A 22,799-nucleotide genomic window follows, 5' to 3' on the forward strand; every position below is an offset into this window, starting at 1 on the left:
GATTCTTTGTCCTGTAATCATGTTTCTGTAAAGTTAATTTAATTGATGTTTTATTGCAATTACATTTGTGGCCTTCTTTTTCATTTCATCTAAGTGAAATGTGTTATTATTATATATTTTTCTAGAAAAGCAATTCTCTTTCTGAGATTGAAACTGGCCTTCTGATTAGGGGAGAAATGGAATAAAATTTGAAATAAATTTGAAAGGGAAAAGGAAAATATTACTATTAACTGACAGTGCCAGGCTACAGTGTATGTATGTAAGATGCTGCTGGTGCAGCAGTGGGCGAGAGAGCAAAGGGGGAGGGAGGAAACGATAGACAGAGAGAGAGAGAGAGAGAGAGAGAGAGAGAGAGGGGAAAAACAAGGAAAGAGAGATAATCGCAGGCATAACATCACATGCATCACACACACTCTCAAGGAATTTCTCTTCAGGCGACCTCTTTTCTTTTTTCCCCTCCTTTGCTCCTCCCCCTCTTTTCACTTTGCACTTTTAATTTATTCTTTCTCTCTATTCCTCTCCTCCCTCAGTATCCCTCTCTCTAACATCTCTCTCTCTGATCAGCTTCACCTGAATTATAGATGCTGAAGCTGGGTGAAGGCTGCGTACAGGCATCTATAGCTTTTCATCTTTTTTATCCCTCTTTCTGGCTTTGTCTCGCTCGCTCATCACTCTCTCACATTCTGCTTCCCTCCTTCCCACCTGTTAATCCTGGTCTGTCTGGCGCGAGGTTCCTGCTGTTTATGAGAACTTTTACTCTCAGGCTTTCTCACAGGTAAGACCTGAGCTGCTCGTGCTTTTCACGCTTTATTTCTTTTATTTCCTTTTATTTTCTTTAAATCCTGTCTTTTTAAACTGTTGAAGGAGAATGCCAGTAATTCAGAAAAAATCCTCCCAATCATCCAGATTGGGATTTGTTGAGATGTAAACAGTGAATCATAGTTGGGGGTTTGGTGTGAAATGTCTTTACAGTGGTGAGTGATTGACTATAGTAAAGATGTGCTTTGGCAAGAACGCTATGTATCAGGATACGGGGCTTACGAATGTATTTTGCTGTACATTACAATACTGTAAGCGAGGTGATATAGTGCAATTGTTTAAATCAAATTTTAGAAACAATATGGTCATAGTATAAAAATACAAATTTAGATAAAAGTTGATAGCACTTTTTTTTAGGGAACACAAATTAACTGTATAAAACTGTATTAAACTCTTTGTTTAGTAGAGCCTGTAAATATATGGCCATTAAAGCAAAAACATAGAGACACATATTTGTGCAAACTATATATATGGAATCTATTCAAAATTGGAACAGTTTAATATATATCACACATATGTTTGGGCCATGAAATATCTATGTTACATGTCTACAGAAGAGGCTGCACTTCTGAAGGAATTTTGAAAGTATATTAATTTCCAGGAAAATGTACTGCTGCTACAAGTATTTCCTTTAGTAAATGAACTGAATGTTTTGTTTTCTCTCTTAAAAGAAACACAGCACTGTAGATCATGAGCAAGTATAAGTGTTTTTAACAGTTTTTCTAATTGTTTCGGACAAATAACGACGCTGGGCATCGTCTATCTAACGGAACTGGTGGCATCTAATGGCTTCTTGATTAATCATTGGTTTTGTCTCTGTCCAGTTCCCTCTTTCTTTGTCCACGTGGGACGTCCAGCATATCACAGCATGTAGTCACTGTTGCTTCACTGGACTTCAGTGCTCTAGTTCTCCACCTGTTTTTTTTCCCCGTCACCTTCCATAAGCTGCTTCACTGCTGTTTGTGATGCTTGTGTCGTTTGGTCAGCAGCTACTGTATCTCATGTGGTCAGTCTTGTACACAAGCAGGCAGACACACACACACACACACACACACAGACAAAACACACACAGGCAGACACATACACACACACACACACACACACACACACACACACACACAGGCAGACACACACACACACAGGCAGACACATACAGACACACACACACACACACACACACACAGGCAGACACATACACACACACACACACACACACACACACACACACACACAGGCAGACACATACAGACAAAAAAACAGTAGCACAGTAGCACCATTGTGACTGTAAGGGTGTACATAGTTGTTTGATAATAGTTTATTGTAATGTTACAGTAATTTAATGTCAAACAAAAAGTTGGGGGGACGGGTGCCAATAAGAAAGATATGTTTTGTGTATCATACTAAGAAATGCTTGATTTTTTTGAGGGTCTTAGCAGTTCATTTTTAGCAATACTTTCTCAAAATATGGAGTAAACTCTTCCCCAACCAAGTGAGGGCAAGTTGTGTCAAGTTAGAGGTTAGATCAGGCCCAAAAAATCCAACCCGACCCAGCCCGAGCCCGTGCACGTTCTGCCCGAGCCCGACCCAACCCGAACCATAAACTGTCATTATGAGCCCGACCCGATCCGCCCCATATACTGGCTATTTTTGGGCTGTTTCAATAAGCGAAATATGATCAGAATTATGTTAATTAACACTGTAAGCACAGTCTGTAACATAGAAGCATAGATCTATTATTTAATTAAAATGATTTTTAAGAACAGCTACACACAGTGCTGCAAGTCAAACGTGGAGGAGTTCATGTGCGAGAGAGAGAGAGAGAGAGAGATTTGCGTGTTCTGGTGTATGAGCTACTCACAGGTGAAAGTTCTCACATACTGTATCTCCTGTTTCTCTTTTATCTCCTCGTGCTAGTATTCTAGTCCCATACATAGTTCTGCAGTTTCTCAGTGTTTTCTGTCGTATTTTGTGGCTAACGCGAGCGCTTACAACTAACACCGCGGACCGTGAGGTGCCGCCGCGCTGCCGCGCTGCCGCTGTTGTGCTGAATCCGACTCCCTGCTGAATCCGACTCCCGCTTCGTGGACAGAATCGGCACAACACCCTCGCTGTAGAACTGCGGGAGTGAAAACAGCATTATAAATAAATTAGTTTTTTCACTTTCAGTTTTCGTTTTTTGGTTTGTTTTCGTTAACAATAATAATTGGTTACTTAGCAACTTTGTGATTATCACACCAGAGCTTTATTTAAAAAATAAAAATATAATTAAAAAGCAGATGCCTACATCTCAGACTCATCTCTATTTTCTGGAGCCCGACCCGACCCGGGACCCGACCCGAGGAATGTGGTGGGAAATCTCTGAACTGACCCGATTTCGGGTCGGGCCTCGGGTCAGGTCGGGTTTGGGCAGAGAATCTAAGCTCTACTTCAAGTTTATTAAGTAGATTGCATACGTTACTGTTTACAGTGTTTTATTGGATAATATTTAGGAAGCCTCTGCATGTGGTAGATTTGATGTGTTTTTGCCTGGTATTTAGTCTCACACACTGAGAAATGTCTTCCCACATCTAGCCACCCAGTATGAGGTCATTTGTTCCTGTTGTTTACTGAAAGCTTGAGGTCATTAAACTTTAAAACGTTCTGTCATGTAATAAACAGATTTGTATTTGGTCTTTATGTTACTTATCCAAAATCTGAAATACTCATAGAAAACTTTAAATGCTAGAGAGTGAACAGTATAGTCCACAAACAGCGCAGAGGTAGCAGTTCAGAAAATGATCCTTGCTCTTACAGCCTACAACATAGAAGCCAGGCAGTTTTAAATCAGATTGTAAATCTAAAAGCCAGTAGAAAAGAAGCGATTAATGGAAACAGGCTAAACTCTTATTAAAAGCTGATTCAACTGAAAGATCTCCATTTAAATATATATGTGGACACAAATGTATAATTAAACTCAAAGTAGTTTTGTAATGTTTGGAAATATTCAGTTTCACATAAACGTAGTTTATCTCAAACAAAGAAATTGAGGGTTTCCAGTAGGGGAGGACGATACGGCCGTAAAATTATATAAAAATATTTCAGAGTATATTTGCAACAACTATGTTATTGTGTTCCAAAACATTAACATTTTAAAAATTAATAAAAAAAAAAAAACGTAAAGACTAAACAGTAACATACCAAAAGCAATATATTGCATTCTAGATTTTATGAGAAAACATTACAAAATAGTTATTTACTGTATGCCAATAACAATAGCCATTGGATACAGTGAACATATACACAGCCACACTCGTACACACTGGAGTCATGTGTATAATTAGTAGCATAGCGTACCAGAGCCAGGCTCGACAGGCTTACTCGTCTCTCGCTCTCTTTCTCGCTGTCGTCTTCTAAAAATACAGCCGCATAATTGGCAGCACTACATGGCGGTTGTAGAGGAGTGAGACTTTTTAGGTGTAATGAGGGAAAAAATTGCAAACAATATCAGCAGCAATATTCATAAAATACAGTCTGAATGTTTCTGAATGGAGGAGCTGAGCTGTGTGATCAGCAGCATTCAGCAGGAATATAAAACAGGACCCTTGATTTGGCTGTTTCCTGTAGAGGCAGATCTGAATAGAGTTGCTGAAATTCGTCAACAAAAGAAAATATTCTGTAGGAATTGTTAGCACAAAGAGGTTTAGTGAACAGATAGACTGGCAAACCCAAAAATATTATAAGTGTTACATTTATTATAATAGTAATAACAATAATAACAACAACAACAAATACTAACACTAATTCCAGGATATTCTGACAATGGGCTCAATTCCCTATTCAGAGCTGTTCACAATGTAATATTATAAATATGCTGATGAGGTAGATGTATAAACTGTTGTGTTAGAATTGTTACACCCTAGCCTAAGTCTGTGTTATGTTTCTCCCTCATTTGTTCCCTAGTGCTCCTCCCCTCTGTTTTCCTGTCATGTGTTCACAGCCACGTGTTTCTGTTGTGTATCTGTCACGTCTTAGCCCTGCCCTAACCATCAGTGTTCTCACCTGTGTCTTATCTGTAGCCCTGCCCCCTCATCAGCCCTGCCCAGGTGTTCCTCCTGTATTTAAGCCCCTCTGTTTGTACGTGCTGTGTCGAGTCTTTTGTGTTTTCTAGTCTGTTAATCTAACCTTGAATCCTGTTTGTAGTGTTTAGCCTTAGTAGCCTAGCCTTGTATCCTAGTGTTTGTATCCCAGTCTTTACCCCAGTCTTAGCCTTCGTTTATGTATTTTGTTTTCTTTTCTGTGTTTGTTTGGTTTATTTATTAAAGTATCATCTTTGCACTTACGTCCTCCTCCTCCTTCACACCCCTCCGTCTTCCGTGACATAAGACTCGACCAAAATATGGACGTAGCAAAGTGGAATGCCACGAGGAAGGCGGACCTGGCGTATCTCCGGTTCCTCGCGGAGCTAATTCGGGGGGATGAACCGCTCCCGGCGCCTCTCCGTGGGGTGGAGAGTGTCGGCCCAGCTCCAGCTAAGCTAACTAGCATGTTAGCTCCACCGCACTCTCCAGCCCGGCCGACTTCCAGCACTCCAGCTCGGCCGGCTTCCAGCTCTCCAGCGCGGCCGGCTTCCAGCTCTCCAGCGCGGCTGACTTTCAGCACTCCTGCTCGGCCGGCGTCCAGCTCTCCAGCGCGGCCGACTTCCAGCACTCCAGCTCGGCAGGCTTCCAGCTCTCTAGCCCGGCCGGCTTCCAGCTCACCAGCCCGGCCGACTTCCAGATCGTCGACTCCGGCTCCGGAAGCAAGCTCCGGTCCGGTGTTTAAAACCACGCCCTCTGCTGAATCTGCGGCTCCAGTCCGGATCTTGGCGGCAGCCGCACTCTCAGCTCCCGCTGAAGCGGCTTCTTCGCCAGCGGTGCCAGCCGCCTCCAAGCTCGCGGTGGCAGCCGCCTTCACGTCAGCGGTGCCTGCCGCGCTCACGCCAGCAGGACCCACCGCCTCTGTTTCAGCGCTGCCCGCGGCTCCGGCCGCCTCTGGATCAGCGCTGCCCGCGGCTCCGGCCGCCTCTGACTCTGTGCCCACGGCTCCGGCCGCCTCTGACTTTGTACCCGCGGTGCCTGCCGCGCTCACGCCAGCAGGACCCACCGCCTCTGTTTCAGCGCTGCCCGCGGCTCCCACCGCCTCTGTTTCAGCGCTGCCCGCGGCTCCGGCCGCCTCTGACTCTGTGCCCGCGGCTCCGGCCGCCTCTGACTCTGTGCCCGCGGCTCCGGCCGCCTCTGACTCTGTGCCCGCGGCTCCGGCCGCCTCTGACTCTGTGCCCGCGGCCCCGGCCGCCTCTGACCCAGTTCCCGCGGCCCCGGCCGCCTCTGACCCTGTGCCCGCTGTTACCCCAGTTCATGTGCTTGGGGGTCCAGCCTCTGCTCCTGTGCCTACTCCCAGGTCACAAGCTCCTAGACCCGCCGCGCCTGCTCAAGCTGCACCCGCCGCGCCTGCTCAAGCTGCACCCGCCGCGCCTGCTCAAGCTGCACCCGCCGCGCCTGCTCAAGCTGCACCCGCCGCGCCTGCTCAAGCTGCACCCGCCGCGCCTGCTCAAGCTGCACCCGCCGCGCCTGCTCAAGCTGCACCCGCCGCGCCTGCTCAAGCTGCACCCGCCGCGCCTGCTCAAGCTGCACCCGCCGCGCCTGCTCAAGCTGCACCCGCCGCGCCTGCACCAGCAGCACCCGACGCGCCTGCACCAGCAGCACCCGCCGCGCCTGCACCAGCAGCACCCGCTGCCACAGCCTCAGCTCCAGCACCAGCAGCTCCCGCTGCCACAGCCTCAGCTCCAGCACCAGCAGCTCCCGCTGCCACAGCCTCAGCTCCAGCACCAGCAGCTCCCGCTGCCACAGCCTCAGCTCCAGCACCAGCAGCACCCGCTGCCACAGCCTCAGCTCCAGCACCAGCAGCACCCGCTGCCACAGCCTCAGCTCCAGCACCAGCAGCTCCCGCTGCCACAGCCTCAGCTCCAGCACCAGCAGCTCCCGCTGCCACAGCCTCAGCTCCAGCACCAGCAGTGCCTGCCACCCATGTGGTACCCACTGCCCCTGACCCGGTACCTGCTCCCAGAACTTTGTACACCCCCAAGCCTACTCCCAAATCAATGTTTGGTCCCAAGCCCCGTTATTCCCGGCCTGCTCCGAGGCCTCCTGTCTTTGCCCCCAGAACTGTGCCCAGGCTGGCTCCTTGGACTTCCCTACAGACTTTTGCCAGTCCTGGGCACCCACCAATGTTTGTTCCCATGTCTCTCCCTGTCCTGGTCCCAGTGTCTGTGTTTGTTCCCATTCCTGTCCCCGGTGGTGTTTCTGTTCCCGTCCCAGTCACTGTATTTGTTTCTGTCCCCGTCTCTGTCATGGTTCCAGTTCCCCTGTCCAGTTTTGTCCAGTCTCAGCCCCCTGTCCGGTCTCAGCCCCCTGTCCAGTCTCAGCCCCCTGTCCAGTCTCAGCCCCCTGTCCAGTCTCAGCCCCCTGTCCAGTCTCAGCCCTGTGTTCTGTTCCCTGTCCAGTCTCAGTCCCCAGTCCAGTCGTTTGTTCAGTCTGAACCCCCTGTCCAGTCCCAGTCTCAGTTCCCTGCCCGGTCTACGTCTCCTGTCCAGTTTCCATTTCCTGTCCAGTCCCCTATCCCGTCTCCGTTCCAGGTCCTGTCCCCGTTTCGTGTCCAGTCTCATGTCCAGTCTCAGCCCCTGTTCGGTCGTTAGTCCCGTCTATGTTCCCTTCCTCTGTTCCCTCTCTCTCGGCGCCCCTGGTAGTGGCGCCGTTGAAGGGGGGTTATGTTACACCCTAGCCTAAGTCTGTGTTATGTTTCTCCCTCATTTGTTCCCTAGTGCTCCTCCCCTCTGTTTTCCTGTCATGTGTTCACAGCCACGTGTTTCTGTTGTGTATCTGTCACGTCTTAGCCCTGCCCTAACCATCAGTGTTCTCACCTGTGTCTTATCTGTAGCCCTGCCCCCTCATCAGCCCTGCCCAGGTGTTCCTCCTGTATTTAAGCCCCTCTGTTTGTACGTGCTGTGTCGAGTCTTTTGTGTTTTCTAGTCTGTTAATCTAACCTTGAATCCTGTTTGTAGTGTTTAGCCTTAGTAGCCTAGCCTTGTATCCTAGTGTTTGTATCCCAGTCTTTACCCCAGTCTTAGCCTTCGTTTATGTATTTTGTTTTCTTTTCTGTGTTTGTTTGGTTTATTTATTAAAGTATCATCTTTGCACTTACGTCCTCCTCCTCCTTCACACCCCTCCGTCTTCCGTGACAAGAATATCTGGTCAGTTCATATTAAATTAATTCTGGTTGTATCATATTTAAATTTAATGCAGTCTGAAATAGTAACAGCTGTGGAGACTGACCTTAGAGTAGCTAGCTACGCTAACCCAACATTCCAATAGGCTATATTAAACCTTATTTACAGCATAGCTAACCAGCTTTTACTCACAATACACAAAAAGATAGTGCAGTCCTGAGCTAGCCTGCTAACAAAAGCTTACTTAACAGCTACTGCCTTTCGGAGAAGGGGAGCTGTGTCTGTGGTTGAAGGGTTGGGTAGTCGAGTTTAACGCCACATCAGCTCGTCGGCTATTTCGCGGCAGGAAAGGTACTGTCTAATCACAAGGTTCTACGATCTAAGCCATCGCAAGGCAGACATTCACTCACACACTCACACCTAAGGGGCAATTTCAAACAAGTTCCAATTAGCCTGAACGTGCCGTCTTTGGACTGTGAGAGGAAACCGGAGAACCCGGAGGAAACCCACGCAGACACGGGGAGAACGTGCAAACTCCACACAGAAAGACCCGGGACGCCCCAGCCGGGAATCGAACCCACGTCTTGCTGTGAGGCGGAAGTGCTACCCACCGCGCCACCGTGCCGCCCTGTGGTTGAAGGAGCTATGGAGCTAAGTTGCTGTGAGTCTGTGGAAGGAAACTTTGTTCTTAAGCTCTGGTGAAGTGGACGGGTCGGTGCTGTGAGTCTGTGAAGTGAAACTGGGTTCTGAAGCTCTGGTGAAGTGGACGGGTCGGTGCTGTGAGTCTGTGAAGTGAAACTGGGTTCTGAAGCTCTGGTGAAGTGGACGGGTTGGTGCTGTGAGTCTGTGAAGTGAAACTGAGTTCTGAAGCTCTGGTGAGGTGGACGGGTCGGTGCTGTGAGTCTGCGGAGGGAAACTGGGTTCGGAAGCTCTGGTGAAGTGGACGGGTCGGTGCTGTGAGTCTGTGAAGTGAAACTGGGTTCTGAAGCTCTGGTGAAGTGGACGGGTCGGTGCTGTGAGTCTGTGGAGGGAAACTGGGTTCTGAAGCTCTGGTGAAGTGGACGGGTCGGTGCTGTGAGTCTGTGAAGTGAAACTGGGTTCTGAAGCTCTGGTGAGGTGGATGGGTCGGTGCTGTGAGTCTGTGAAGTGAAACTGGGTTCTGAAGCTCTGGTGAGGTGGACGGGTCGGTGCTGTGAGTCTGTGAAGTGAAACTGGGTTCTGAAGCTCTGGTGAAGTGGACGGGTCGGTGCTGTGAGTCTGCGGAGGGAAACTGGGTTCTGAAGCTCTGGTGAAGTGGACGGGTCGGTGCTGTGAGTCTGTGAAGTGAAACTGGGTTCTGAAGCTCTGGTGAAGTGGACGGGTCGGTGCTGTGAGTCTGTTGAGGGAAACTGGGTTCTGAAGCTCTGGTGAAGTGGACGGGTCGGTGCTGTGAGTCTGTTGAGGGAAACTGGGTTCTGGAGCTCTGGTGAAGTGGACGGGTCAGTGCTGTGAGTCTGTGGAGGGAAACTGGGTTCTGAAGCTCTGGTGAAGTGGACCGGTCGGTGCTGTGAGTCTGTGTAGGCAAACTGGGTTCTGAAGCTCTGGTGAAGTGGACCGGTCGGTGCTGTGAGTCTGTGGGTGGAAACTGGGTTGTGAAGCTCTGGTGAAGTGCCCACAGACGCCTCGTGCCGCCCGGCGCCACCATTAGCATGATGGGGAGAGAGCGCCATCTACCCACCCGGAGGGAGCAGGGCCAATTGTGCTCCCTCTAAACACCGGTAGCTGATGGCAAAACTGCATAAGCAGAGGTTCGAACCTGCGACCTCCCGTTCATAGTGGCAGCGCATTAGACCGTTGGACCAATCGGTTAGATTAGCTTTAAAGCTAATCTATGAGTGCAGGGGCATGGGGAATGTGTAGCAGGTAACCTCACAGCAAACCCACTTTACCGGAGCTTTAAAGCAGGCGTATGGGTACTTGGTAAATTGAGTGTTAAATTTAGTTCCATTAACTGTAGACGTAGCTCCTCTTCTGTTGAAGGTGGTAGAATAAAGTTAAAAGGAACTTCTCAAAAAAATTCTCCTCTTCTTTTAATTCCTGTGACAACTTGTAACTAACAGAGTATATTATATTAGTGTAAAGTTTGGTGGAGGAGGGATTATGGAGAAGGTTGTTTTTGAGGAGTTCAGCTCTACCTCTCAGTTACAGTGATAGAAACTTTTAATGCTTTAGCTAACTACGTGATTTTTGACAATTTCCAACTTAGCAGGAACTGTTTGGGCACGGCTTCTTTTTGTTCCAACATGACTGCACCCCACCAGTGCACAGAGCAAGCTCCATAAAGACATGGATTTAATTGAATTAGAGTGGAGACTGAGAGCGTTTTCACACCAGCACTGTTTGGTCCAGTTAAAACGAACTCTGGTCCGTTTGTAACTTTAGTGCGGTTCGATTGAGCAGCACTTGGGTGTTCAGTACCGTTCAGTACTCACAGCCGTGTGACGTTTACTATGTTTACATCTGTGCTGCACGTAGTAACACTAGCTGCGGTCCAATCTGAAGGGAGCTGCCTAGGTAGTCATTGCCTTCAAAGGCAGCTCCCTCGTTCGGCAGCATTTTCACAAGGGATCTTATAAGGCAGCGCGTTCGGGACACGCTCTGGAGTCAGCATACGTCATCACGTCTAGCGCGCTGTGCTCGTGAGCTGTTTATAAATAACTAAAGTTAATGATCACTTACCTCGGGATAAATCTCAATGCAGCGGCAGCTATTTCTCTTTTACTCATCCAAATATTACATATATTTAAATATTCATGATTTACTTTAATTCTACACTTTTCCTCACTTAATTCTCAGAGTATGGTCAGTTTTATTTATGTATTTAATTTATTTTTGATAAGATGCTTCATAGAAATGCATAAGTAATGAAACCATAATATAATAAATATTTTGTATGAGCCATCAGAGCTAAATAATCAAACTAAGCTACGTTTCACACAATAGTACATTCATACACAGTAAGCTAATTTATCTTTACCTTTTAGTTGCATAAAACACATGATTCATAAACTTTTTATTTATTTATTTACCCATACCCACTAGTTGAGATGTGATACTACAATAAGCATAGTGACTATAAAACAGAGCAAGCAAAAATAATAATGTTAAGAGAGAAAACTTTATTACATTCAAAGAAAAAATATATATATTCATAAAGGGAGCTAACGCTGCCTCCAGCCGGTCTGACCAGCGTTCACCTTCCCCGGCCCACGTTCATCCCTGTGGAAAAAATAAATCTGAATTAGTAACAGCGGTTTATGGAGAACACGCTCATAATTCCACTATTTACACAATTAATCACTCAGTTACAGGTAACTCTAGTTATTCCCTCTAACAATTAAACTGTTTACGCATTAAATCACCAAATTACAGGTTATTCTACACGTTTACACTATTTACACAGTAAATCACTTAGTTATACGTAACAGTGACTTACAACAGTTAAAACTTTTTATACTGGACGGCCAGGGTATCTTTGTTTCCTAGCGGGGGTTTCCTCAGCGCTGCAGCCGCGTTTGGTACTCTGTAAGTCGGCTAGATGCGTGTTAGCTTACCCGGTAAATTAGCGCGATAAGCTAACGGTAGCTTCCGCCGGTCAGGTCTTACATTAAATGAAGTACAGGCGAAAACAACGATGGAAAACAACTTAAAACAGTCTAAAATATGCTAGTTTGATAAACCCACGCAGCGGTGAGTGGAAATACAGGCGGGAATTACTTACATTTGTACAGAAACTCCGTGGCAGGCCGGCTCCGTCCGCCATGTTTTTAAATCTGAGCGCTGGAACTCTGAGCTGGTGAAATGCATCATGGGATTGCCTTCGCCGTGAAGGATACACCTCACGCTGCCTTCAGAATTGGGGTAAAATAAGGCAGCTGCCCAGGTAGGCAGCACATGCTACCTTCCGAATGGGACAGTCCTTTTCTCGGGAGCGCGCCTATGCTGCCTGAAAATGCTGCCTAGTTGGGCAGCTCCCTTCAGATTGGACCGCAGCTACTATGTTTGAAAGCGCATCGTTTCAGCGTTCAGTGTTAAAGCACAGATACAAGCGCTGGAACACAGAATCTTCTTGCTACATTTACTTTTTTCGTATATGTATATTTACTCCCACGCCAGACAGCTCTGACCAATCACAGGACACAGCCTGCTCGCATGGTTTATTTGTTCGCATTTTGGTGCGTTTACAATTATGTCTGTGTGAAACCAAACCAAACAGAGGGAGAAAACGCTACAGGTGTGAACACGCCCTGAAAGCCAATCCTTGTTGCCCAACATCAGTGTCTGACCTCAAAAATTAAAAATGAACGAATGGTGAAAATTCCCATAAACACACTCCTAAACCTTGTAGAAAGCTCTCCCAGAAGAGTTGAAGCTGTTGTAGCTGCAAATGGTGGGCCGACATCATATTAAATCCTATGGATTAAAAATGGGATGTCACTCAGGATCATATGCATGAGAAGGCAGAAGAGCGAATATGCCACTTTCACTCCTGTACTTTACCAGAATAAATAATAGATTTTTCAGGGATTGGTATGGAATATGTTTTTCTCGACAATACGAACATGATTACCTGTCAGAACCAACCCAAGCACACGACTCTCACACAGAGAGAGAGGAGGACTCAGGGAGGAGAGTAACAGGTGATGTAGATGTGGAATGAAAGACGTGAGGAAACGGAAGAGAATAAGAGATTATGAAAGATTGAATAAGTGTGTAGAGGAAGCGACAGAGCAGGGAGGATGAGTGCAATCGGAAGTGACTGAGGAAAGAGCTGTGATTGTTGGGGGCTGGTTTGTTTACACTGCTTTCCTGTTTTCCTGCCTGAGGTACGGCCTGTCGGGACACTTTATCGCATGGGACTAATGTAGCATTGCAGCCCAACATTTAGATATTCAAGACTGAAGCTCTCACTGTGTGTGAGTGTGCATGCGAGTGTTTTTATAAAAACATTTTTTTTATGTTTACAAGGTCATGTTAGGGTTATTAAGGTGGAGATCAGTGCTGATAAGGCTCAGTTAAAAAATGTGATACAGATGGCTGCTCAGGCTGCATTTATGTCACTATGATAACTACCATAAGAGGTAACAATGACAACTGCTTTGATACTTCCTAATATTGCCTATAAACAAAAACCTTCACAGTAGACCCCTTCATTGTTATATATAAAATATATGGCCATATGAAATAAAAGCATTTGTGTTTATATATGTGCAATGCTATTTAAACTTGAAACCATTTTATATATTGGCATTTATGTCTGTCCCATAAAATATGTATGGTTATGTACATAGACTGTGTAAAGCTGGACAGAGCATCGTCTCTCAAAAGTGAAGCCACCACAGGTTGGGTGCCCCTGCTGTTCGGTTTCAGAAAGCTGTGTAACTCCACCCATTCCCATAGGTTTCAATGGCAAGACAGACAACTTTCAATCACGTTTTTTTCTAATATACTGTAATTCTACCTCCATTATTTAAATGTAACAGCTAGTGTAACCTCTGCTTATATTGTCAAATTTTTACATCCCCACAGAATTCGTTTATAAAAACGTTATTCAGCTCTATTAAAAAAATGTGTGGTTATTGTAAAAGGGCTGGTTATGGGCGGGACCAATAACAGACCGTCAGCTCCGCTCCGCTCTGCAGCCTGTGACCTCGAGGCAGCCCTCTGGGGCGGAGTTATTTAAATGAGTAGGCTGTCTCTCCACAGTCTTTCTCTCTCCTCTGGTCTCTGCTGCACAGACTCGGGTATCGGGATCGCCAACATGGCGGAAGATTTTGGCTTCATTTTCATTGAATGAATGGGAACGGCGACACGAAGTCCATCTTTTTTACAGTCTCTGGTTATGTATGTGAAATGTACGTACATATTTTGAAATGTAGGTTATACATATGTCAGACCCATAAAAAGTGTTATGGTATAAATATAGTATACAAAGGGTAAAATAGGGCCATTAATATTACTGAGTTATGACTCTTAGTAACTATTGATGTGACAGTCTCGGTAAATAGAAATCTCATCTCATCTCATCAGACCCATAAAAAAGTGTTATGCTATCAGTTTTGGGCACGTTACTTTGAAAAAGTAATTAGTTATAGTTACTAGTTACTTCTCCAAAAAAGTAACTGAGTTACTCTATTATAAGTAACTAGTTACCAGTAAAAGTAACCATAGCGTTACTTTTGTGTTAATCGCCCCCGTAACCCCCCCACCTGGCCCCACCTTCTCAGAGCATGTTTCATAAGCAAGATGAGTAGAGTGCTCAACAGCAAAGAAAACAGTCATTGCTAACCCTGCGCTCACACTGGAAAGATGTGACACGCGAGAGGCGAGAAGCGGCAGAGTGACACAGAGTTGAAATGTTCTCAACTTTATGCAAATGAATTATGATGCGGTAAAGCGTCATTCTAACCCGATTGGCTTCTAACTTTTTGTTAGACCTATCACAAACATGGCAGTCCGAGGTCCTCAAGCTTCTGCTGTCTGAACTTTTGGTTCCTTTCGCTGTTCATTCTGTTGAATAGGGGGGGGCCACGTTGATCTGTGGGAACGGCTGTGTTTCCAGTGCAGGTAGATCACAGAAACGCCCAAGAGTCTAGCAAGCTCAGGAGTTATAGCTGTAGCATAAAGTGGCCAAGCGATTCCTTTTTTGTGCTTTTTCTCTTGTCGGAGGCTGGACCATGATACGCGCTAACGTTGAGCTTGACACGCCCACAAGCAACAAACGTGGGGCGACACAAGCGACTCGTCGCATTCCAGTGTGAACGCAGGGTGAAGCAGTTGTCTCATCCTTCCCTCCCTTGTGACTCACACAGCGTCAGTAACAGCGTTAGTAGCGCCATTTATTTCAACGCCGTTATTCCCATCACTGTATGCTATACATATAGTATACAAAGGGTATTATATTGCAAATTCATAGCATTATGAGGAGCACAGAGGAGACTACTGATGATAGTGAGCTACTTCACTGTGTAGTACGTGACTAAATCAATAGTTACTAAGAATCATAACTCAACAACATTAGGGGCCCTATTTTAGCGATCTATAAGGGAGCCATTAACTGTGCACAGTGCAACTTAATTTAACATGTGTCAGTGTTTATTTGCTCTAAATTGAATGGCATGTGACACGCTGCTTGGTTTATTTTATATTACTCCCAAAACACCCATAATTAATTAAGAGAATTAATACAAGCCTTTGAGTGTTTCAAGCATACTTTTCCCGCCATTATGATAGCAAATAAACACTGACACGTGTTAAATTAAGTTGCACTGCACAGTTGATGGCGCCCCTATAGATCGCTACAATAGGGCCTCTAATATTATTGAGTTACGACTCATCTGGTCACTGTACCTTGTGAATGTGAAGCCCCAGTCTCAAAATCACATTTAAGGAACAGAACAGAGTGTACCCTGCATCATGATGTCACCTTATCAACTTCCCCATTTTATTTATGAGGTTTATCAAACCATTCATACAGCACATTAAGTGGTATCCTTTTAATGTGTGGCTAATCATCCAGAGACATCCCTGTTCTTTTGAATGGGCTCTATGCTGTGAAAGTGATAAACGGTTCACAGCTGATGGTTCTGAAATGTCCAGACTGCCTTATTCATGTGTAATTATAAAGAGCCATCACACAGAGGCAGCGTTTGCAGATCATAAACACAGAGAATGTTCCAGCTAATTGAGGGCAAGTGACCCTGGACATTGCTGTGCTTCCAATCAAGACATGGCTTCAGACTTCACTAAGCGCTATGGTCCTTTCAAGGACCTTTGAAGGTCAGAAAGGATCTTGGAACACACTGGCCGCAATGGAGGGGTCCTAATTGTTTGCAGTGTTAGTCATTTTCCCCTCTGCTGAGAAAAGCACCGGCTTTATTCTTGTCTCGTTGTACCTCTTTCACTTGTCACAGCTCTTGCTTTTAATTCTACCTGCTCCAAACAATTTGTTGAAAGTGTTTTCATTCAAGCTTTAAGTCACCATCTGTTCTTCCATTCCTTCCCCAAAAGTACAGCTGGCTCAATATGACCACTAATGATTAAGAAAAACTGCTGTTGGATTTAGCTAGTAGCTGCATTATCAAGCAAAAAAGTCCTTCATTCTTTCCCTGTTAAACTACAATGTTTTACAATGGAATTTATTTTTATCTCCGCTCTCAGAGGCATTTTTTTAAACACCACGTGACTAGCTCTTGTTTTTGTTTAAAAGCCACTTTATTAATTGCTTGTTACGGGGGCGAGTACAAAAGTAACACAATAGTTACTTTTACTGGTAATTAGTTACATTTATAGTGGAGTAAATCAGTTACTTTTTTGGAGAAGTAACTAGTAACTATAGCTAGTGTCCAACACTGCATATAGCACAATCATCTACACTTTAATAATTTAGAATAAAGTTTCATAAATTAGCTTTAATACGTCACATTCAGTAGACCTGTCCACACTAGGCTGCTCTCCTAGCTAATGTTACATTTCAGAGTAAACTAAAGAAATAACATGATGGAAGTGGTTTTCTCTTACAGTAAAGGCTAGACTAGCAGCATGTAGTCATAAGCCTGCTTTGTCCCTCTTTTTAACTCTGCCACTGCTGTAGTTTAAAGTTTGTCAGCCTTCAGGGGTCCCAAGTAGTTGGTATTAGCCTTTAAATCAGCTTTCCCACAGCTGCCAATCACCTCATCATCACACAGCTTTAAACATCACCAAATAACTCATAACTCATAACACTTAATAAAAAGAAGCAGAGCTTGCAGAATGAACAGAACTCAACTGGCAAAAAACACAATATGTCAGGGGTCAGCAATTAGTTTTGGCAGCGGGCCAGATATTTTCCAAGCCCTTACATGGTGGGCCACAGAACAAAATCTGTTTTTGGAAAATGAAGCAGGTAAACCCAGGAAAAAAGGAAGAAAATAAATAAATAAACACACCGCTCCTTACGCAGGGCTCGAACCCGAGTCATCAGGATCGCTGTCCAAAATACTACCGGTGCCCCGGCTAGTAAATTGAATAATAGCTTGGAAAAAACGCCTTACAAGGAGACCGATAGCCCGAGAATGGGCGGAAAAATGAAAATAGGCGGTAACTAAAGTCACGCCGAGCGCGAAAAAAGACAGGGAAAGCGTGTAAACTAAAGTTCGCCAGAGAAGCGTTCTATATTTTTATTTTTTTCATTATCGTCCATTACAGTTCAAACAACCTCACAGGCCAGATGTTTCACGCCTGCGGGCCACATCTGGCGCGCGGGCCGCCTATTGCCAACCTATGCAATATGTGAATATTTTATTGAATGTTTTATTAAGTGAGATTAGGTGGGATTAAATGTTGGGTAACACTTTACTTGGATGGTCCATTTGATGGCCTCGTTGACGCTCAACTGACATTCAACCAACATTCAACTGAATGTCTGTTAACTGCAACTTAACCATATGTTGAATATAAATTATTCAAAATAGAACATAACCCTACACCTAACCCTAATCTTAACCCTAAATCAACCCTAAAATCTAACAAAACACTTAACCCTAACCTAAACTTTAAATCTAATTCTAAACCCAATGCTAAAATGTTAAGATTAGAGTTTGGGATAGAGTTGGATGTAGGGTGACATTCAAATAGTGTTGTATCTTGATGCATTGCCCACAATAATGGTGATACCATGATACTGTAATTCTGCAGTACTCGATATATCAGTTCTCTACGATACTTTTGCGTAATCTCTGTGTTACTCTACAGTGGTGATATTTAACCTGTTGGCCGCTGTTCCCCAGTGGGCCGCAGAGGTACTGCAGAGGTACTGCAGGGCGGGTGTAGGCCAATTTTTTTTTTTTATGTTTTGCAAAATATAAATGATTTTAAATATATAAATAGTTCAGCAAATGTAATTTAAGATGTGAGTTACATAATAAGATGATAAGACGTTAATTGTTTTGTGCAAAACAAAGCATGTTTAGGTGGAGCTACTTAAATGGTTTGGTGTGGTCCAGTCACATGACAGGCAGAGTGAGCTAGTAGAGTAACACACTAGTTGTGTTATTAATGAGAGTCTGATTGAAGCGATGAGCATTTTACTTGGATAAACAGTTGTCTTTGACAACAACAGACTCTAAATCTGCACCACAAGTGAAGCAGCCACTGGATCACTGTGTTTCTACAGAACATGAAGCAGTGAGTACCGAGCACAAGGCTTCGTATTTAGAGTTTAGATTTCTACCTGAATTCACACTGCTTTCAGGAAAATTGCCTATGACATTTTTAATGCTATTTATTATTGTATATAAAGCTATTGTGTAATAATCACAATATAGCAATATCTAAGCAAATATGTGTCATCTAAGCAGAAGGTGCCTACTTTGAAAAATCTAAAATATTAAAAAAAAATTCTAGTTTGTTTAACACTTTTTCTTTACTAAATAATTTTCTTAAAAGTCTGGATGAGTTTTTTTTGTATTTATCTACAATACAGAACATTTTAAAATAATGATAAAACTAAGAATTTAAGGTGTGTCAGAACTTTTGACTGGTATTATAATTTAATAAAAATTATATTTGATGCCTTGTATATATAAAGTATTGTAAACAAAAATGATACGATATATCGCAATATGTTTTGTCCCACCCTAACTGTCTTCCGGTATATTCTTATATAGAGTCTCTGGTTCACGCTGTCATGATGTTAGCTCACATGCTGCTTCAGAGCTCATAGCCGTGTGCATTTTCTGCCCTTTTGACCTCTCGGCTCTGAGAGATTCATCAGCCTGGACTGACCCACAGAACTCAGCCGGTGTCCAGCTTCACCACTGACTGAGATTCACACTGACAACCTGCTAACGGGGCTTCCTCTCACTATTGATGAGCAGAGCGTCTACAGAAGGCTAATGCAGTTATCGGCTGAGAACACTCACTGAGGCCCTCATGACTTTGCAGAAAGCCACAGGCCTAATCTAATCTGACCTGTGTAAGGAACTGGACACTAATTGTGCCACCAGGGGACGCTAAGGGGCCCATAGCCACCCTTATACAATCACTGCCACCCTCAAGTGCCCCCCGCCTTAGAGAATAAACTTGCATATCCCTTCTTGCCCAATGAATACAGTTTTAATTTCTAGTTTCCACTTTCTCTCATTTTTTTTCTACATTTTCTACATTAATTAATTGCTCTGTATATTCTGTAAATAATTCTGGATGCATAGACCAACAGAAATGCTCTAAAATGACTTAAACTATTAAAATGTATTAACTGTTTATTTACATAAACTAAGATTAGAGAAGTTTAGCTTTCTCTGGTAAACTCACCACTTTGGAGATACGCGTTTTTCACAGGATAACGACAATATGCATAATATGCTAAATATATCTGGCAAATTACATTATGTTCTATGATTAATCACAATTTGTCTTCTACTTAATACTACGCTTTAAGCTTTAATCCATATTTTAGCACAAATACTGTATAAATAATATATTAAGTTACGTATAGAAAGTCCACAGTAGTGACAGCATGTTTACGTAAACAGTTACCTAACAGTACCTAATAATGCAAATACAGCACCAGCCAAATGTTTAAACACATTCTTATTAATATTTGTTCCTTATCTGTATTATTTACTACATTGTAAATGAATATTAAATACTTAAAATCTATGAAGAAACACATATGCACATATGCAGATAGAACACAAAAAAGCATTCCGACATAAAAACCCAACCTAGACGGTTTGGGGCAAAGTGAAAGAGAAGGAGTAAACAAGATTTCAGCTCCTCAAGATCTCCTGTATGACAGTCGGAGAACCATTCCAGGGTCTACCTCATGAACTGACTGAGAGAACGCTTTTTTGCTTACTTCATATTTGTATAAAAAAAAACATTAAATGAGAAGGGGTGTGTCCAAACTTTTGACTGGTACTGTACATAAATACGGTAGAAAGTTAGGGCCAAACTTGGTAACGTGATTAATCTGTGTTATAGAAATAAACATGTTTTTTTCAGTTTAAACACATTTGTTTAATGTAATTAATAAATGTAAAACTATTACCCAGAACCTGCATATAATCTTTTTAATAAAAGAGGTGGCACTAACAGCATGCTGTAGTTGAATAAGAGCAAAAATCTGTGCTGTGATTGGTTAAATAAAACTTGAAAAAAAAAATCTGGTTTGACTACTTAAAGCTTTCTTATTGGCCAAACAGGGTCAGAAATTTGCAGTTGCAAAATGAGGTTCATAGAACACACAAGCAGTAGAGAAGGTGTGTGTGTGTGTGTGTGTGTATAAAACTCCCACTGTCAGATTTAGAACCTCAAAAATTCCATGGGATTCCAAGGCCTGGCTTTAGTTTAGATTCTCTGCCTGAGCCCAACCTTATGTCCAGCCGGAACTGGGGTCGGGTTTTTTTTTATCTGGCCTTTTCGGCTCCACCTGGCCTCTTTTTACCCTTCATCACAGTCGACTGACACTTCGTGCTATTCTGTTTCTATATTTAAGTTCATCACTCCAGAAAAGACCACTCGTGGGCGCAACCAACTCAAACATTTGGGAGGGGAGAATTCCCTCAGATGGTTAAACCCATCTAATCTACTGAGAAGTAGGGGCTGTGCTGTCAGATGAATAGAGAATGCAGACGTAGTTGAATGGAAATGAATGCGATAATAAGATTAGATAAGTGACAGACAAGTGTCTAAATTATTTTTTCCGTTCACCCGCCCTCCTCCCGAATCTCCCGATTAGCCACTCCGGGCCTGGTTCCTCCACTTCTCCACATTACACTCTTCCATTCTTAATAAACAGTTTTATTAAAAAACAGGTCTATGCTTCTTTTGTGCTGCACTGTTCATTAAAACCATTCTGAACACATCAAACAACAAGAAATTGTAGTTTATGCTGTTTTAATGCTGTACTGCTTTCACTGTATCAGACCAACTCATTCACCGCTCTACTTGACTCTTCTACATGATTCAGATTTACTCATCCATGGTATGTGTCTGCACAACCGGGGTTATCTTTACTTTTTAGTGCTGAAGATGATAAAGAATGAGAATTTTCAGAAACACAGATTACACAATTAATGTGTAAATCAGCAATTTCTGCACACAAATACGAACCATAACTAAGATTATTTGTGACTGTTCCTGATCTCTATTAAGAAACATGTGGAATAGTGTTGTCACAATACCAAAATGATGATATTCGATACAATACCAGCATAAATATCTCAATACTGATACTGGAGTAATATCAGGGAAAAAACCTAAAACACCAGAAATTAATATAATAATAGAAGATCAAACATGGAACTATTTTTTTTCAATTAATAATAAAAGACTAAGAATGTGATGATTCTTAATTTCTTTTAGAATTACTTTGATAGTTAACTTTGTTTGTGAGCTGTGAGATGTTTGACAGGAGAGCCCCTCCCAACCAGAAAATCTCTGCTTTAATAGTATGACAGTGTTTTAAAATACATCACCTTGCTTACAGTATTACAATATATTACAATATATAATCAATTGTAATACAGCTCCTCTGTTACAAAAAAAATCAGCTCTCTCTTTCAGATGGATTCAGTTCTCTTTTTTTGCTTTAGCTTTCCTGCAACTGGTGTAAATATTCTGCCCACAGTAAATTTCAGCTTCTGTGTTACCTTTAAACACCAGTGAGATCCTCCTTTTTAGATAAGAGGTTTTTGTCTGGTCAGTCTGGGACTAGCTGAGCTGTTTCCTGCTGTGGCTCTGCTCTTCAGGGTGCCATTGCCCTCTTCACAACAGACAGGTCTCAGCTCAAATGGAGCTGAGGTCATTACCTCATTACATACACAGATTTGGGGAGAGAATGACTGATTCACCTTTAACTCCATAAATTATTACACAACTATTCACTTGCTTCTATTATTTGAAAGGAAATTCTACGGATTTTTGAGAATTTCAAACAATTTGACATTTTTATACCATCAACAAACGCCTAAATGTAATGGCAATATTATATGGTTTTATTTTTGGAAAGTTTTCTGGTAGCAACAGTCTGACCACTCTTTGGATTGGCCAATAGAGATTGGGCTGATTAAATCCAATATAATATTATTATTAGTCTTATATTTATGCAATTAATGGTTTGGATATCAAATAGACACTACATAACTTTTTGAGTTGTCAGTCGTTTTGCTGATCACACAACACGACTCGTTTTTCTGTAATCGGCTGTTGAGATTTTCACACTACATGACTGATCGGCGACACAGGGTCACAAATTACACATTGTTTTTCACTGTGGTAAATGACAGACTCACCTGGCTGCTCTCCAGAAAAGTGTTTCATCACAAGAACACGCCAGAACTTAACACACGAGAACTAGTGATGCCATGCCAGAGAATAGAATATGCACTCGCATTGGGTTCAACAGGAATGGATTTATATCATAGACTGTATATAGCTGGACAGAGAATCGTCTCTCAAAAGTGAAGCCACCACAGGTTGGGCGCCCCCTGCTGTTCGGCTGCAGAAAGCTGTGTAACCCCACCCATCCTCATAGGTTTCAATGGCAAAACAGACAACATTCAATCACGCTTTTTTCTAATATACTGTAATTCTACCTCCTTTATTTAAATGCAGCAGCTAGTGAAACCTCTGCTTATATTGTTACATTTATATATCCCCACAGAATTCGTTCTTTAAAAACATTATTCCGCTCTATTCAAAAAGTTGTGGTTATTGT

At 43.3% G+C, this 22,799-nt stretch overlaps 2 protein-coding genes and 1 long non-coding RNA gene across 3 annotated transcripts in view; 2 read left to right on the forward strand and 1 right to left on the reverse strand.

Annotated features, from left to right (window-relative positions):
* Window positions 1-369: 369 nt before the first annotated feature.
* LOC103047660 (double C2-like domain-containing protein alpha) overlaps window positions 370-22,799 on the forward strand; it is a 102,012-nt gene continuing 79,582 nt past the window's right edge. Inside the window, exon 1 of the mRNA XM_022669370.2 lies at window positions 370-775. The gene's annotated coding sequence lies outside the window, so the exon portion shown is untranslated. The remainder of the gene's footprint in view (window positions 776-22,799) is intronic.
* LOC125781262 (BCL-6 corepressor-like protein 1) lies at window positions 6,763-7,989 on the forward strand. Its single transcript, XM_049464852.1, has 2 exons — window positions 6,763-7,210; window positions 7,271-7,989. The coding sequence occupies exons 1-2, from the start codon at window positions 6,935-6,937 to the stop codon at window positions 7,526-7,528; spliced, it is 534 nt and encodes a 177-aa protein (XP_049320809.1). The 5' UTR covers window positions 6,763-6,934; the 3' UTR covers window positions 7,529-7,989.
* On the reverse strand, window positions 11,198-12,093 carry LOC111195041 (uncharacterized). The gene is made up of 2 exons (XR_002651434.2): window positions 11,820-12,093; window positions 11,198-11,317 (listed from the first exon to the last, which is right to left on the reverse strand). It is a non-coding gene; the product is annotated as an uncharacterized LOC111195041 (long non-coding RNA).

Source organism: Astyanax mexicanus, chromosome 15 (assembly GCF_023375975.1).
Source record: "Astyanax mexicanus isolate ESR-SI-001 chromosome 15, AstMex3_surface, whole genome shotgun sequence".
Classification (NCBI taxonomy): Eukaryota; Metazoa; Chordata; class Actinopteri; order Characiformes; family Acestrorhamphidae; genus Astyanax; species Astyanax mexicanus.

Excerpts from the sequence above, each read along its gene's own strand:
- LOC125781262 (XM_049464852.1), top strand. The coding sequence starts at position 6,935 with ATGTTTGGTCCCAAGCCCCGTTATTCCCGGCCTGCTCCGAGGCCTCCT. Across the intron at positions 7,211-7,270 it reads CAGTTCCCCTGTCCAGTTTT|TCTCAGCCCCCTGTCCAGTC; the intron begins GTCCAGTCTCAG and ends CCCCCTGTCCAG.